The sequence below is a fragment of the Pempheris klunzingeri genome, chromosome 22 (assembly GCF_042242105.1).
Source record: "Pempheris klunzingeri isolate RE-2024b chromosome 22, fPemKlu1.hap1, whole genome shotgun sequence".
Classification (NCBI taxonomy): Eukaryota; Metazoa; Chordata; class Actinopteri; order Acropomatiformes; family Pempheridae; genus Pempheris; species Pempheris klunzingeri.
This window is the reverse complement of record NC_092033.1, coordinates 456,888-471,969: the sequence shown is the minus strand read 5'-3', so window position 1 is coordinate 471,969 and position 15,082 is coordinate 456,888. Positions and strand designations below refer to the sequence as shown.

At 46.1% G+C, this 15,082-nt stretch overlaps 1 protein-coding gene across 1 annotated transcript in view; it reads left to right on the top strand.

Moving 5' to 3' along the window:
* LOC139222047 (filamin-C-like) overlaps nucleotides 1–13,349 on the top strand; it is a 45,654-nt gene extending 32,305 nt beyond the window's left edge. The window contains exons 32-48 of the mRNA XM_070854017.1: nucleotides 2,146–2,245; nucleotides 2,687–2,827; nucleotides 3,019–3,147; nucleotides 3,219–3,392; nucleotides 4,115–4,276; nucleotides 4,819–5,022; nucleotides 5,534–5,686; nucleotides 6,019–6,141; nucleotides 6,267–6,524; nucleotides 8,158–8,427; nucleotides 8,537–8,674; nucleotides 9,351–9,466; nucleotides 10,041–10,173; nucleotides 10,800–10,976; nucleotides 11,065–11,283; nucleotides 11,740–11,946; nucleotides 12,030–13,349. Coding sequence (XP_070710118.1) covers nucleotides 2,146–2,245; nucleotides 2,687–2,827; nucleotides 3,019–3,147; nucleotides 3,219–3,392; nucleotides 4,115–4,276; nucleotides 4,819–5,022; nucleotides 5,534–5,686; nucleotides 6,019–6,141; nucleotides 6,267–6,524; nucleotides 8,158–8,427; nucleotides 8,537–8,674; nucleotides 9,351–9,466; nucleotides 10,041–10,173; nucleotides 10,800–10,976; nucleotides 11,065–11,283; nucleotides 11,740–11,946; nucleotides 12,030–12,217 — 2,892 coding nt within the window. The 3' untranslated portion in view covers nucleotides 12,218–13,349. The remainder of the gene's footprint in view (nucleotides 1–2,145; nucleotides 2,246–2,686; nucleotides 2,828–3,018; nucleotides 3,148–3,218; nucleotides 3,393–4,114; nucleotides 4,277–4,818; nucleotides 5,023–5,533; nucleotides 5,687–6,018; nucleotides 6,142–6,266; nucleotides 6,525–8,157; nucleotides 8,428–8,536; nucleotides 8,675–9,350; nucleotides 9,467–10,040; nucleotides 10,174–10,799; nucleotides 10,977–11,064; nucleotides 11,284–11,739; nucleotides 11,947–12,029) is intronic.
* The last annotated feature ends 1,733 nt before the right edge of the window (nucleotides 13,350–15,082 follow it).

Genomic DNA, 15,082 nt, shown 5'->3' with positions numbered 1-15,082 from the left:
CCATTCACTGAACAGGATTTTAGCTCACAGGACACAGGAGCATCAGGAACATCAGGGACACCATGAACACCAGGGACATCAGGGACACAATGAACACCAGGGACACCAGGGACACCATGAACATCAGGGACACCGGGAACACCGGGGACATCGGGGACATCAGGAACATCAGGGACATGAGGGACACCATGAACATCAGGAACACCGGGAACACCGGGGACATCGGGGACATGAGGGACACCAGGGACACAAGGAACATCAGGGACATCTGGGACATCAGGGACATCAGGGACACCGGGGACATCAGGGACACCAGGGACACCAGGGACACCATGAACACCAGGGACATCAGGGACACCAGGGACACCAGGGACATCAGGGACATCAGGGACATCAGGGACACAATGAAGACCAGGGACATCAGGGACACCAGGGACACCATGAACATCAGGGACATCAGGGACATCAGGGACACAATGAAGACCAGGGACATCAGGGACACCAGGGACACCATGAACATCAGGGACATCAGGGACATCATGAACATCAGGGACATCAGGGACACCAGGGACACCATGAACACCAGGGACACCAGGGACACCATGAACACCAGGGACATCAGGGACATCAGGGACATCAAGAACATCATGAACATCAGGGACACCAGGGACGTCAAGAACATCATGAACATCAGGGACATCATGAACATCAGGGACATCAGGGACACCAGGGACATCAGGGACATCATGAACATCAGGGACATCAGGGACATCAGGGACACAATGAAGACCAGGGACATCAGGGACATCAGGGACACCATGAACACCAGGGACATCAGGGACACCAGGGACACCATGAACACCAGGGACATCAGGGACATCAAGAACATCATGAACATCAGGGACACCAGGGACATCAAGAACATCATGAACATCAGGGACACCAGGGACGTCAAGAACATCATGAACATCAGGGACATCATGAACATCAGGGACATCAGGGACACCAGGGACATCAGGGACATCATGAACATCAGGGACATCAGGGACATCAGGGACATCAGGGACATCAGGGACACCAGGGACATCAGGGACATCAGGGACACCAGGGGTAAATCCATGTCCACACATGGTGGCAGTTTAGTCGGACTAATGTGTTTTCTGGGCAAAGACCAGAATATTCTGTGCATGTAAACGTAGTCGATGAGACATGTGGACTGTGTGTGCACGGAGGTGTGTGTGTGTGTGTGTGTGTGTGTGTGTGTGTGTGTGTTCCCTAAAGGTTGTACCTTGTTCCCTGTCAGGCGTGTGATACCATCCCAATAATAGAGGAACCATGTGACCAGCTTCAGTTACAGCAGCCCTACACTCCCTATGTGGGCCCCCCCCCCCAATGGGTACACACTGTTATATTATTATATTATATTATATTAGATTAGATTAGATTAGATTAGATTATATATCATATTATATTTTATTACATTAGATTACATTAGATTAGATTAGATTATATATCATATTATATTTTATTACATTAGATTACATTAGATTACATTAGATTAGACTCAGTCTGTCCTCTCTGCTCTGCTCTTCCTCCTGATCAATAACAGCCCACATTCACTGATCAATTTCTCTCAGCATGGTGCTGCTGCATGTTTGATCTGCATGATCATCAGTCTGCTGCTGGGGGGGGCAGGGCAGGGTATGGAGGGGGCATGGGGGGGGCAGGATCCACAGAGACTGACTTCTTTCTGCCAAATCCAGGTTTCTGCGTCCTCTGGAAGATTTAGATTTATCTGCTCTGATTTTCCTGATTGATTTTTCTCTTTATTTTAACTGGATTATTTTATTCAGAATTTTTATTGTTTTTTTAATGTAGTTCTGTACGTTTTAATTTAACGAGCGTTATTTTTCATTCCTACTTTCTCTTGTGTTCGTCTTTACTTCGATATGAAACGAGTCTGAGTAGCACTTCAGCGTAAACATGGTTTTCATCGTCTGTTCTGGTTAAATCTTGGTGCATGCGGCCCTTGATTCTCTCTCTCAGCCTCTCTGCTGTCCTGCTGGGCTTCCTCCCCCTCTGGATCATGTCCCAGAGTTCCCAGTATACTGCCGCTAACGCCCCTCCCCTCTGGCTCTGGTTTAGGCCACCGATGAACCGGTGATCCCCGTGGACGGGATGGAGCCCGTCCTGCGGCCCTTCAGCCTGGTCATTCCCTTCACGGTGCAGAAAGGAGAGATCACAGGTGAGAGCTGCTCATTAACACTTAGTGATTTATTGATAACAGTTATTGATTAGACTTTTTATTGTTCGTTTTAATCCCCAAAGTAACTAAAGCTGTCAGATAAATGTACAATATTTGCCTCTAAATTGAAGTAGAAATATAAAATAGCACATAATACAAATACTCATGCAGAGTAGAAGTACCTCAAAATTTGTACTTTGGCACAGCACTTGAGTAAAAGTATTAAGTTATATTCCAAACAGCTGCTTACTCTAGTTTTTATCAAACAAAGGAGGAAATTGGGGATTTCTTGGGGACTATTTTCATCAGCGGATGAATCCATAGTTGGTGCTGTTTGGGGCAGCTGGATGATGTATTTGGGACTGAGTCTAAATAAACTACAATCTATAAAATGTTCACAGCAGGAACAATGATTAGTTGCTTGTGTATTTTGTCCTGCAGGTGAAGTGCGAATGCCGTCCGGCCGAACCGCCTGTCCTAACATCACTGACAACAAGGACGGCACAGTCACCGTGAAGTATTCCCCGACAGAACGAGGCCTGCATGAGATGGACATCAAATATGATGGAAACCACATCCCAGGTAACACCCCAACCCATGGTTACATCTGGAGCTGGAGTATTAAGGATGAATTCAAACCTGAGATCTCAGTCTTTGGAAACAAATAGGACAGTATCGTCTGCAAACAGCTAGATTTCAGGATTAATACGACATTGTCCTCCATCCTCGCTGCTCTGTATCAAATCATTCTTCTCTTGTTTTCTCTGTTGCAGGAAGTCCACTCCAGTTCTATGTCGATGCCATCAACAGTGGTCATGTGACAGCATACGGCCCCGGTCTGACTCACGGCACGGTGAACAAACCGGCCGCCTTCACGATCGTTACTAAAGACGCTGGAGAAGGTATGAACACCAGAACATACTAACCCTAACCCTTTAACCTGGCCGGCCTTCATCAGTTTGTCTGTCTGCAGGCGGTCTGTCTCTGGCCGTTGAAGGTCCATCTAAAGCAGAGATCAGCTGTAAAGACAACAAAGACGGCACCTGTACCGTGTCCTACCTGCCCACCGCCCCCGGAGACTACAACATCATCGTCAAGTTTGATGACAAACACATCCCCGGCAGCCCCTTCACCGCCAAGATCACTGGTACTAAAGCTCTGTGCACCATGTATGCACTTTTACATGCACCCTGTTTGTGTTTTCATCAGGATTATTAATTATTTCAGCGCTTAGCACACTTAGCAAATGTACCTTTCAGCACCCTGGAGACCATGAATGCAGCTCTTTGTTGCTGGGTTCTGTTTTTACTGAGTGGGACTGACAACAATAAATGTCCACACAAGTGCTGAAAACAAGTATAGTATTACAATGAATGTTTGAATTGTAGTGAAAACAGTTTGGTAGTGAATGTGGAAAACCAGGTCATTTTAGAGTTTTACAGACTTGTCAGGACTCGGGACACTTAGAAAGCTTGAAACCCGACTAACTCGGACAAACTAAGATGTCTGGTCAGCAAATCAATAGACCTATTTTTTCATCCAGTTTTTAAAAGTCACAATCTAAATAAATAAAAGAGCCTGACTGCTGCAAACAGAAAACTGTTATGCTGATTGATCAGCTGTTCAGTGAGGCCAGATTTGGTGGATTTCAGCTTCCTACTTTAGACCTGTTACACTGTTCAATCTTTGGCCCGTTTTTGTTTTCTTAATAAATGCTGCACCTTCGTCACTTTATAAACAGTCAGAGGATTTAACCTTATGCAGACGACACTTTGTTTTCTCTGTGACACCCCTGAAACTTTAGAAGTCTGTTCTTAGTAGCAGATATGAAAGACTGGATGTGCAACATTTTCTTTGATTGATCTCCAGGTGACGACTCCATGAGGACGTCTCAGCTAAATGTCGGCACGGCAACAGACGTTTCCTTAAAAATCACGGAGACGGACCTGAGCAGTCTGACGGCGAGCATCAGAGCGCCGTCAGGAAACGAGGAGCCGTGTCTGCTGAAGAGGCTTCCCAACAGACACATCGGTCAGTTTGAGCTGCTGTGTGTTAACAAACTGTCTGAAGAAGACTCTTTTCTGCTCTGTGAGAAACTTACAGCAAAAAGGTGAAGTAACGCTTGTTAAGTGCATCTAATTACATATTCGATTTTAGGGAATTCTTTGAAACACAAAATAAGGACAGTAAGTATTTGAGAATGTGTTCTCAGAAGTGTACTCGAGGAGATTGAGGTGATGCAACCTGCAGATGTTCAGACTTGATGACTTGGAATCTAATGACTTCTTACTCCATAAATTGACTTTAACTTTAATGAATAGTGACTTCACTTTAATCCCCCCGCTAAAGCTTAAACTAACGTTAGCTTAGAGCTAGCTTTAAATAGCTAACTGTGCAAACATGAAGTGTTTGTTACATTATGTACGCTTGGTTAGGTTTAGGACGAGATGATGGTTTGGGTTAAAATAAGTAGGACTACGTCAGTGGAGTCGTCAGATCTCGAAGCATCGGTCCAACAGACAACAAATGAAAGGACAAAATGGATTCCGGTGTGATGTTCCTTCTGTCTGCAGGGATCTCGTTCACACCAAAGGAAGTCGGCGAACACGTGGTGAGTGTGAAGAAGAACGGGAAACATGTGACCAACAGTCCGTTTAAGATCATGGTGGGTCAGTCGGAGATCGGAGACGCCAGTAAGGTGAAGGTTTACGGTCAGGGGCTGGTGGAGGGACACACCTTTGAGGTGGCCGAGTTCATCGTCGACACCAGGAACGCAGGTACGATTCACACCTGAGTTCAAACAGCAGGTTGTTATTGATCACACCTGAACACTTTTAGAAAACGTCTAAACCAGATGGTCCCTTTAGTGCCGTAGTCCTTCTGGATCATTTCATTGGATCTTCCTCAGCAGCTGTTCACATTTCCTTTTGTTTTAAGGTGCTTTAAGGCCGAGATCATGTTTAAGAACTGGAAACAGCACAAAGTAATGATTTTTTAAAATAATTTAAAACGTTTTTTTAATCATTAAATTGATTTTGACTGGAGTTTCATCCAACGATTGAAATAATTGTCTACTTTATTTCAGCTGCAAATTCTCTTTTTGTGGGGAGATATTATAGAAGATATATAGAAACATCTGCATGTGCTGGATAAAAACCTCACATAACCATCTGATTATTGATAAAAACAAAACACTTTTCACTTTGTCCACTGAGGAAAACTACAGCAGCATCTTCAGACTAGTTCATCTGAGTGTTTGTAAGAAGTCTGAATAAAATCTGCTCTCAGGTTATGGAGGTCTGGGTCTGTCCATCGAGGGTCCCAGTAAGGTGGACATTAACTGTGAGGACGTGGAGGACGGGACGTGTAAAGTCACCTACTGTCCAACGGAGCCCGGAAACTACATCATCAACATCAAGTTCGCCGACCAACACGTCCCAGGTACGAACCTACGGAGCCCGTTTCCACCGTGTGGTGCCAACAGACGAGTCCTGTCATTAGAACGAGACGCTTTGTACTCAGTGTCTCCAGTCACCATGTTCAGAGCTTTTAGTGGAGATAAGAGGTTCTTGTTTTGAGGGGTTACGTTTATCTTTCCTTCACATTGGCAGCAGTGGGCTTCCATACAAACTGATCATCCTTTAGTTAGAAGTCATTTAGTCATGAAGTCATTATTTAATATTTTATCATCACATCTCTTCTCTACTAAAACTAGACCCAAGACTAAAACTTTGGCTTCTTTAAACGTCGTGTTTCGGTTTGTGTCCGAACAGGAAGTCCGTTCACGGTGAAGGTGTTCGGCGAGGGCCGGATGAAGGAGAGCATCACCAGGAAACGCCAGGCGCCCTCCATCGCCACCGTGGGCAGCACCTGCGACCTCAACCTCAAAATACCAGGTGAGCTGTGACCCCGGCGCCTCCTCCACCCGCTTCCACCCGTCCTCTCCGCTTCCTCCTCTTCACCTCCTTCTCTTTGTCCCTCGTCTCCCCCCTGCTCCTCCTGCTCCCCCCGCTGGTTTTAGGGAACTGGTTTCACATGGTCTCGGCTCAGGAGCGCCTGACCAGGACGTTCACTCGCAGCAGTCACACCTACACCCGGACCGAGCGGACGGAGATCAGTAAGACTCGGGCGGGGGAGACGAAGAGGGAGGTCCGTGTGGAGGAGAGCACTCAGGTGGGAGGGGAGCCCTTCAGAGACGTCTTTGGAGACTTCCTGGGACGAGAGAGTCTGAGCGGCTTCAACGGCATGCCGGCCGGCAGCCGCCCGCCGCTGCAGGACGGTGTGTGTGTGTGTGTGTGTGTGTGTGTGTGTGTGTGTGTGTGTGTGTGTGTGTGTCTCAGCTCACCTCTAACCTGATTTTGCATGTAGATGATTATGATGCACTGAAGGTTTGTTTTTGCATTTTAACTTCATCAGTGTTTGAAGAAGAACTCAGATCCTTTACTGCAGTGAACGTACTGATACCAGACTGTGGGAATACTCCACTAAAAGTCCTGCATTCAAACCTTAAAGGTACCAAGTGAAACAGTGACGTGACAACATGAGAAGCCAGCTAACGTATCCATAGTTTTGTCAGCCAAGTTAAGTCCCTCTATGAATCAGACGTCCTGCTGATGTTGACCCTGGTTTTCCCCCGACGCTTTAGCGGGAAAACGTAGTTAAAGTACTTAAAGTAAACTCGTCCTGCAGCAGTAAAAGTCTCTGGATTCATCTTCCTGCACTCGTGAATGTTTTTACTAATTTTCACTCCTTTATGTCCTGCTGGTGGTTTAATCTACAGCAGTGCATCATGGGATATAAGATCATGATGTCACTGTCCTGTGAGAACCACGTCTCTCTAAAAGGTCTTTGTGATGTTGGAGGTGAAAACGAAAGAAAAATAATGTGTTGATTTCAACATGAATCCCTTTAAAACGTCCATCAGAAACAGCCTGTTGGATCATTTCCAGTCAGCTCAGTGAATCTGAAAACAGTTTTAGCTCACTGCTGACTGTTCTGACTGTTCTCTAACTGTTCTGACTGTTCTCTGACTGTTCTCTAACTGTTCTGACTGTTCTCTAACTGTTCTCTGACTGTTCTCTGGCTGTTCTCTAACTGTTCTGACTGTTGTGACTGTTCTCTAACTGTTCTCTAACTGTTCTCTGACTGTTCTGTAACTGCTCTGACTGTTCTCTGACTGTTCTGACTGTTGTGACTGTTCTCTAACTGTTCTCTAACTGCTCTAACTGTTCTGACTGTTGTGACTGTTCTCTAACTGTTCTCTAACTGTTCTGACTGTTGTGACTGTTCTCTAACTGTTCTCTAACTGTTCTCTAACTGTTCTCTGACTGTTCTGTAACTGCTCTGACTGTTCTCTGACTGTTCTGACTGTTCTGTAACTGCTCTGACTGTTCTCTGACTGTTCTGACTGTTCTCTAACTGCTCTAACTGTTCTGTAACTGTTCTCTGACTGTTCTGAATGTTCTCTAACTGTTCTCTGACTGTTCTCTAACTGTTCTCTGAATGTTCTCTGTTCTGACTGTTCTCTAACTGCTCTGACTGTTCTCTACCTGTTCTGAATGTTCTCTAACTGTTCTCTGACTGTTCTCTAACTGCTCTGACTGTTCTCTACCTGTTCTGACTGTTCTCTAACTGTTCTCTGACTGTTCTCTAACTGCTCTGACTGTTCTCTACCTGTTCTGACTGTTCTCTAACTGTTCTCTGACTGTTCTCTACCTGTTCTGAATGTTCTCTAACTGTTCTCTGACTGTTCTCTGACTGTTCTCTGACTGTTCTCTACCTGTTCTGACTGTTCTCTGACTGTTCTCTAACTGCTTGCTCTAAACAGAAAGTGTGTGTTAACAGATACTAATGAGTGAGTGTCCAGCAGGATCAACCCTCTGATCCATCTGACCCATGTCCCCCCCCCCCAGATGAGGCAGGTAACCAGGAGATGACGGCTCAGGTGACGAGTCCCGGGGGGAACACGGAGGACGCAGAGATCATCAGAGGAGAGGACAGCACCTACAGCGTGCGCTTCATCCCCCACGAGATGGGAGCTCACACCGTTAACGTCAAATACCGGGGGCAGCACGTCCCGGGGAGCCCCTTCCAGTTCACCGTGGGGCCCCTGGGAGAGGGGGGGGCCCACAAGGTCCGAGCAGGAGGAACCGGGCTGGACCGAGGCGTGGCGGGGATCCCAGGTGGGCTCTGATCTCACCGTGTGCCCCTAAAGTTCTGATCAGTTTACAGACGTGTTGTTAAAAACCTCCTTGTATTGATCACTGGTGATTTGGGTTCCTTGTTCTTCAGCTGAGTTCAGCATCTGGACCCGAGAGGCCGGAGCTGGAGGTCTGTCCATCGCCGTGGAGGGTCCGAGCAAAGCCGAGATCACCTTTGAAGACAGGAAGGACGGATCCTGTGGAGTCGCCTACGTGGTTCAGGAGCCTGGTAGGGCTGCGGCTGATCAATATTCTGATCAGTGATCAATCACTTTATTATGTCTTTAATTGGTCAATGAATAGGATAAAAAATCAATATTTTCATGTGTAACAAATTCGCTCCAAACCGTCCCGACGTCTCACTCCGACCTGATTTCAGCAGAGTTGCTATAATTGTAATAATTGATTAGCTCTGCCGGGTAGCGTTAACTAGCCGGACAGTCGTCAGCTAAACCGGCTGCTCTACCACCGGCATCAGTTAGATACTCAAAGTGAAAGTAGGGCCATGATTTTTTAATATTTAAATATTATAATATATATATTAGACCAAAAAAAAAGAATAGTTAAACTTTACAAGGAAAATGATAAAACAATTAATTCTAATACATGCAAGTGAAATAAAAGATGAACTGTAATTAATTGAATTAAAAATTAAAATAAATAAATAAAATATAATCTAATCCAGATGACACACATTGCTGGTCCAACCTTAGATTGATCATTGAATTTCAGGAAATTAGACATTAAGACAGGAAAGGATTAGTTAGGCTGTTAGATTTGTTAAACAATAGTGGGCCGATAATGGACCCCTGTGGAACACCACAGTCATGTTTAGCCTCAGAGGAAAAAGACAAAGTTGTTTAGATATTCTCATTGGGCCGTTTGCTGTTATTCCTTCTCTCCAGGTGACTACGAGGTTTCCATTAAGTTCAACGATGAACACATCCCAGACTCCCCGTTCATCGTCCCCATCGCCACTCTGTCCGATGACGCCCGCCGCCTCACCATCACCAGCCTGCAGGTGAGAACACGTCATCCAAACCTTCATTAGTTCCCTCAAACGGTTTCTACAGAGCAGCGGACGTCTCCGACACATGAAGCGCCGTCTGCTACATTCAAGGTGACGCTGTGACCTGCTGTGAATATATTTAGGCTCAGTAACCTGAGAGAGTTTCTGTCTTCATGTGGACTTTCATCTCTGCTGCTCCTGTTTTAGCTGCACCTCCGTCCGTTTGGGGGACGGTTGGAGCTTAATGCAGGTTCAGAAACCTTCTTTACAAACATGCTGGTCTTTTGTCTTCGGTTAAATTTGTGGTCCTGCTTCAAAATGACGACTAAAAAAAGGCTCTTAAAGGTGCAGTTTGTAGGAATTAGGGGATCCTTGAGTCTGGACGGGGCGCCATTGTTGTAATTACACGGTTTGGCCACTATGTCAAATTAGCTTGAAAGCCTGGAGACCCCTCCTGGGGGTCTGATTTATTTACTTAACATGATCTAAACATTGTTCACCCACATCATGTTAACTAGTTACAGCATACTGGACAGCCAACACATGACCTCCATGATTTCCTCTTTCTTCATCTGTTCTTTATTAGGAGATGGGTCTGAAGGTTGGACAGGAGGCCTCCTTTGCTGTGCAGCTGAACGGCGTCAGAGGGCTGATTGATGCTAAGATCCATACGCCCTCCGGAGCCATAGAGGAGTGTTACATCACTGAGCTGGATGGAGGCAAGTCCAGCGGTCTAGTGAAAGGACTTTATGTAAAAACACAACAGTAATACAAACTGCAGTAAAGAGTTGGGTTTGTAAAGAGAGGAGCATAAACATGTCGCATGGAGCACAACAAGGCTCAAATCTGGGTCCACTACTTTAGTTTTATACGTTACCTCTACACGTCATCATCCATAAGCACAATAATGACATTCATCTCTATGCAGATGACCCCCAACTTTCCTTTCCTTCCAGTGTTTTTATTTCCCTCTACCTTTCTGCCTCTTTGCTTATGTTGGTGTTTCCTTCATGTTTTGCTGTTTTCTTTATCGGCTTCAGTGGTTCCTCTGTGCATTGTAAGGGGTGTCTTGGGTGTCTTGAAAGGCATCCTCAAAGAAAACACGTTATTGTTTCATTATTATCACTGCATTTTGACATCTCCAGGTGACCCAGAATTTCCTTTTACTGAATCAGGACAAACCAGGGATCCGATGTGCTGGAGAGAGTAACGATGCCCTAGTTAACGCACACTGCAGCAACTTTTCCAACATGTTACACTGCAGGCAAAGAATGTGGCCATTAAAGCGGTGACACCAGGGAGCCGTTAGAAGCCATTTTGAGTGTCATTTGTCGTGTTTCCTCAGACCAGCATGCTATCAGGTTCATCCCGAGGGAAAATGGAGTTCACTCCATCGACGTTCGTTTCAATGGCAGCCACGTCCCCGGCAGCCCCTTCAAAATCCGAGTTGGAGAGCCGGGACAGGTTGGAGATCCCGGCATGGTGTCTGCCTTTGGACCGGGACTGGAGGGAGGGACCACAGGTATGTGTGAAGAATAAACACCTTAAAGCCCTCGGTGAAAAGTGAAGTAGATTTTAACAGGTGTTCATGATGTCTGTCTCTCCTCCAGGTGTGGCGTCAGAGTTCATCGTGAACACGTGTAACGCTGGCTCAGGAGCTCTGTCTGTGACCATCGATGGGCCGTCCAAGGTGAAGATGGACTGTCAGGACAGTCCTGAGGGCTACAAGGTCTCCTACACACCCATGGCACCCGGAAACTACCTGATCTCCATCAAGTACGGAGGACCGCAGCACATCGTAGGCAGCCCCTTCAAGGCCAAAGTCTCAGGTGGGTCAGTGGGCCACAGAGTGACGGTAAAGGAACGGGCCACAACAAACCAAAAACATCTGCCCATGGCAGGAGTTTGGTGGCTTAATGAAGTCATTGCCACACCTGTAAGAAAAGTGTTGAGTTGGATCTTCCAGGTCTCTCTCTGTAGGGATCCTTTCCATGATGCTGTCACACACTTAGAATAACACTCTGAGCCTGTCAGTGGATCAAACAAGCTCTTTTAGTGGACCTACTGTGATCAGGTGCAGTTGTCCCAAAGGATCACGTTGCAGCCATTGCAGCCCGTTTGGTGGCTGCTGGCTGAGGTGATCTACTGGACCAGTTCCAACACTTTTCCTACCTACCAGTCACTCAGACACCAGGATGTGGACACAGAGGGACCAGTCCATGTAGCTTAGGTGATGCAGTGTGTTTGAACGAGGTCAGCTGATGTACCTTTGAATCTCTCTGCAGGACCTCGTCTGTCCGGGGGCCACAGTCTACATGAGACATCTTCTGTTCTCGTGGAAACCGTCACCAAGTCGTCAGCGATGGGGGGGGCCTTTGCCTCTTTGCCCAAATTCTCCTCGGACGCCAGTAAAGTCATCTCCAGAGGCGCCGGCCTATCGAAGGCCTTCGTAGGTCAAAAGAACACGTTCACCGTCGACTGCAGCAAAGCAGGTGAGGAACAACAACAAGCGACAGATTTGTTCTCCATCCTGGAAATAAAATTGTAAATGCTGCGTCTGTTCTCGACTCCGCAGGCACCAACATGCTGATGGTGGGCGTCCACGGGCCGAAGGCGCCCTGCGAGGAGGTGTACGTCAAACACATGGGCAACCGGATGTACAACGTCACGTACACCGTTAAAGAGCAAGGCAGCTACATCCTCATCGTCAAATGGGGGGAGGAGAACGTCCCCGGCAGCCCCTTCCACGTCACCGTCCCTTAAAACTGAACTCTTCGTCTCCATGTCTGCCCCCCCCCCGCTGCAGCTCCTCATCCTGATGCACTGAAGACACAAAGACTTTTCACTTCCTGTCAAAGCAGAAAAGTTTTCACACTCTGCACCAGTTTTTTTTATTTGAGCCACTCAGCGCCTTTAAATCAGCTTCAGGTCCAGGAAGGACACCGTGATTCTTCTTTGGTGGTTTGTTTGTTTGTCTGCAGCTCGTTGATGATGGTAACACGTTGAACATGAACACAACCTGCGTCCCCTGGTAGAGTCCTGCCACACCAGCATTCAGAACCGTTTCACTTTAAACTACGCTCGTTTGCTCCGCTGACCAGATGACCAGCAGTGTTTCTACCCATGAGCCTCTCTGTCCACATCCTGGTGTCTAAATGACTGGTAGGTACTAAAAGTGTTGGAACTGGTCCAGTGGAGGTTTTAGTGAATGTAGTCTGGTGTGTGTGCTGTTTGTGGTTAAACCAAGAGGATCTTCAAGGATCTCTCTGTAGGGATCCTTTCCATGATGCTGTCACACACTCAGATTCCAACTCTTTGACCATCTACTCGTCAGTTAGACACTAAATATGTAAAGTTAGGCTCAGTTGAAAAATGTTCTCGTGTCACCACCACGTGCAGACGGGATGTTTGTGAGACAGCATGTTGTTAGCAGCAGGAGCTGAAACGGTTGAATCGGCACGTGAACGTGATCTGTCCTCCCGATGAGGTCATCTGGACAAAACCACTAGTGAGGTTTCCTCTGAAACTGTCAGTTGTTTGTGCGAATGAAGCAGCAGCTGGGTTGGTGTGACGTCTGCTCGGATCTGTGCTGTGACTTCATTTTATTTATTCTCAGACCTTTTTTCCTTCTTTTTATTTTCTTTGACAGAAAATGGTCTTATTGCTGAGAGAGAGCAGGTTGAATCATTTATTCAAAGATGGTCAGATTCTTTTTTACCACAGGAAGACGTGCGGTGAAACAATCGGATGATTTTTAACAGACAGGTGAGAGAAGGTTAGAACGACACGATATAACAGAGTGACATTTTATAGTGATTTTATATGTATCAGAAACCATGTTTGATATGTTAACCTTCAATCTGGCAAGATTGTGCAGGCATAATAAAGGTTGATTCGCTAACTTGCCACAAAAACTGGTCATCTGGTGTTTTTTAAGAGATGATGATGATACGGCCCCCTGACTGATACCGACCAATCAGAGGACGCTTCTTTATACAGACTGATACCGACCAATCAGAGGACGCTTCTTTATAGACTGATACCGACCAATCAGAGGACGCTTCTTTATAGACTGATACCGACCAATCAGAGGACGCTTCTTTATAGACTGATACCGACCAATCAGAGGACACTTCTTTACACAGACTGATACCGACCAATCAGAGGACGCTTCTTTATAGACTGATACCGACCAATCAGAGGACGCTTCTTTACAGACTGATACCGACCAATCAGAGGACGCTTCTTTATAGACTGATACCGACCAATCAGAGGACGCTTCTTTATAGACTGATACCGACCAATCAGAGGACACTTCTTTACACAGACTGATACCGACCAATCAGAGGACGCTTCTTTATAGACTGATACCGACCAATCAGAGGACGCTTCTTTATAGACTGATACCGACCAATCAGAGGACGCTTCTTTATAGACTGATACCGACCAATCAGAGGACGCTTCTTTATAGACTGATACCGACCAATCAGAGGACGCTTCTTTATAGACTGATACCGACCAATCAGAGGACGCTTCTTTACACAGACTGATACCGACCAATCAGAGGACGCTTCTTTATAGACTGATACCGACCAATCAGAGGACGCTTCTTTATAGACTGATACCGACCAATCAGAGGACGCTTCTTTATAGACTGATACCGACCAATCAGAGGACACTTCTTTACACAGACTGATACCGACCAATCAGAGGACGCTTCTTTACAGACTGATACCGACCAATCAGAGGACTCTTCTTTATACAGACTGATACCGACCAATCAGAGGACGCTTCTTTATACAGACTGATACCGACCAATCAGAGGACGCTTCTTTATACAGACTGATACCGACCAATCAGAGGACTCTTCTTTATACAGACTGATACCGACCAATCAGAGGACGCTTCTTTATAGACTGATACCGACCAATCAGAGGACGCTTCTTTATAGACTGATACCGACCAATCAGAGGACTCTTCTTTATACAGACTGATACCGACCAATCAGAGGACTCTTCTTTATACAGACTGATACCGACCAATCAGAGGACTCTTCTTTATACAGACTGATACCGACCAATCAGAGGACTCTTCTTTATACAGACTGATACCGACCAATCAGAGGACGCTTCTTTATAGACTGATACCGACCAATCAGAGGACGCTTCTTTATAGACTGATACCGACCAATCAGAGGACGCTTCTTTATAGACTGATACCGACCAATCAGAGGACGCTTCTTTATACAGACTGATACCGACCAATCAGAGGACGCTTCTTTATACAGACTGATACCGACCAATCAGAGGACGCTTCTTTATACAGACTGATACCGACCAATCAGAGGACGCTTCTTTATACAGACTGATACTGACCAATCAGAGGACACTTCTTTATAGACTGATACCGACCAATCAGAGGACGCTTCTTTACACAGACTGATACCGACCAATCAGAGGACGCCTCTTTATACAGACTGATACCGACCAATCAGAGGACTCTTCTTTATACAGACTGATACCGACCAATCAGAGGACGCTTCTTTATACAGACTGATACCGACCAATCAGAGGACGCTTCTTTATAGACTGATACCGACCAATCAGAGGACGCTTCTTTATACAGACT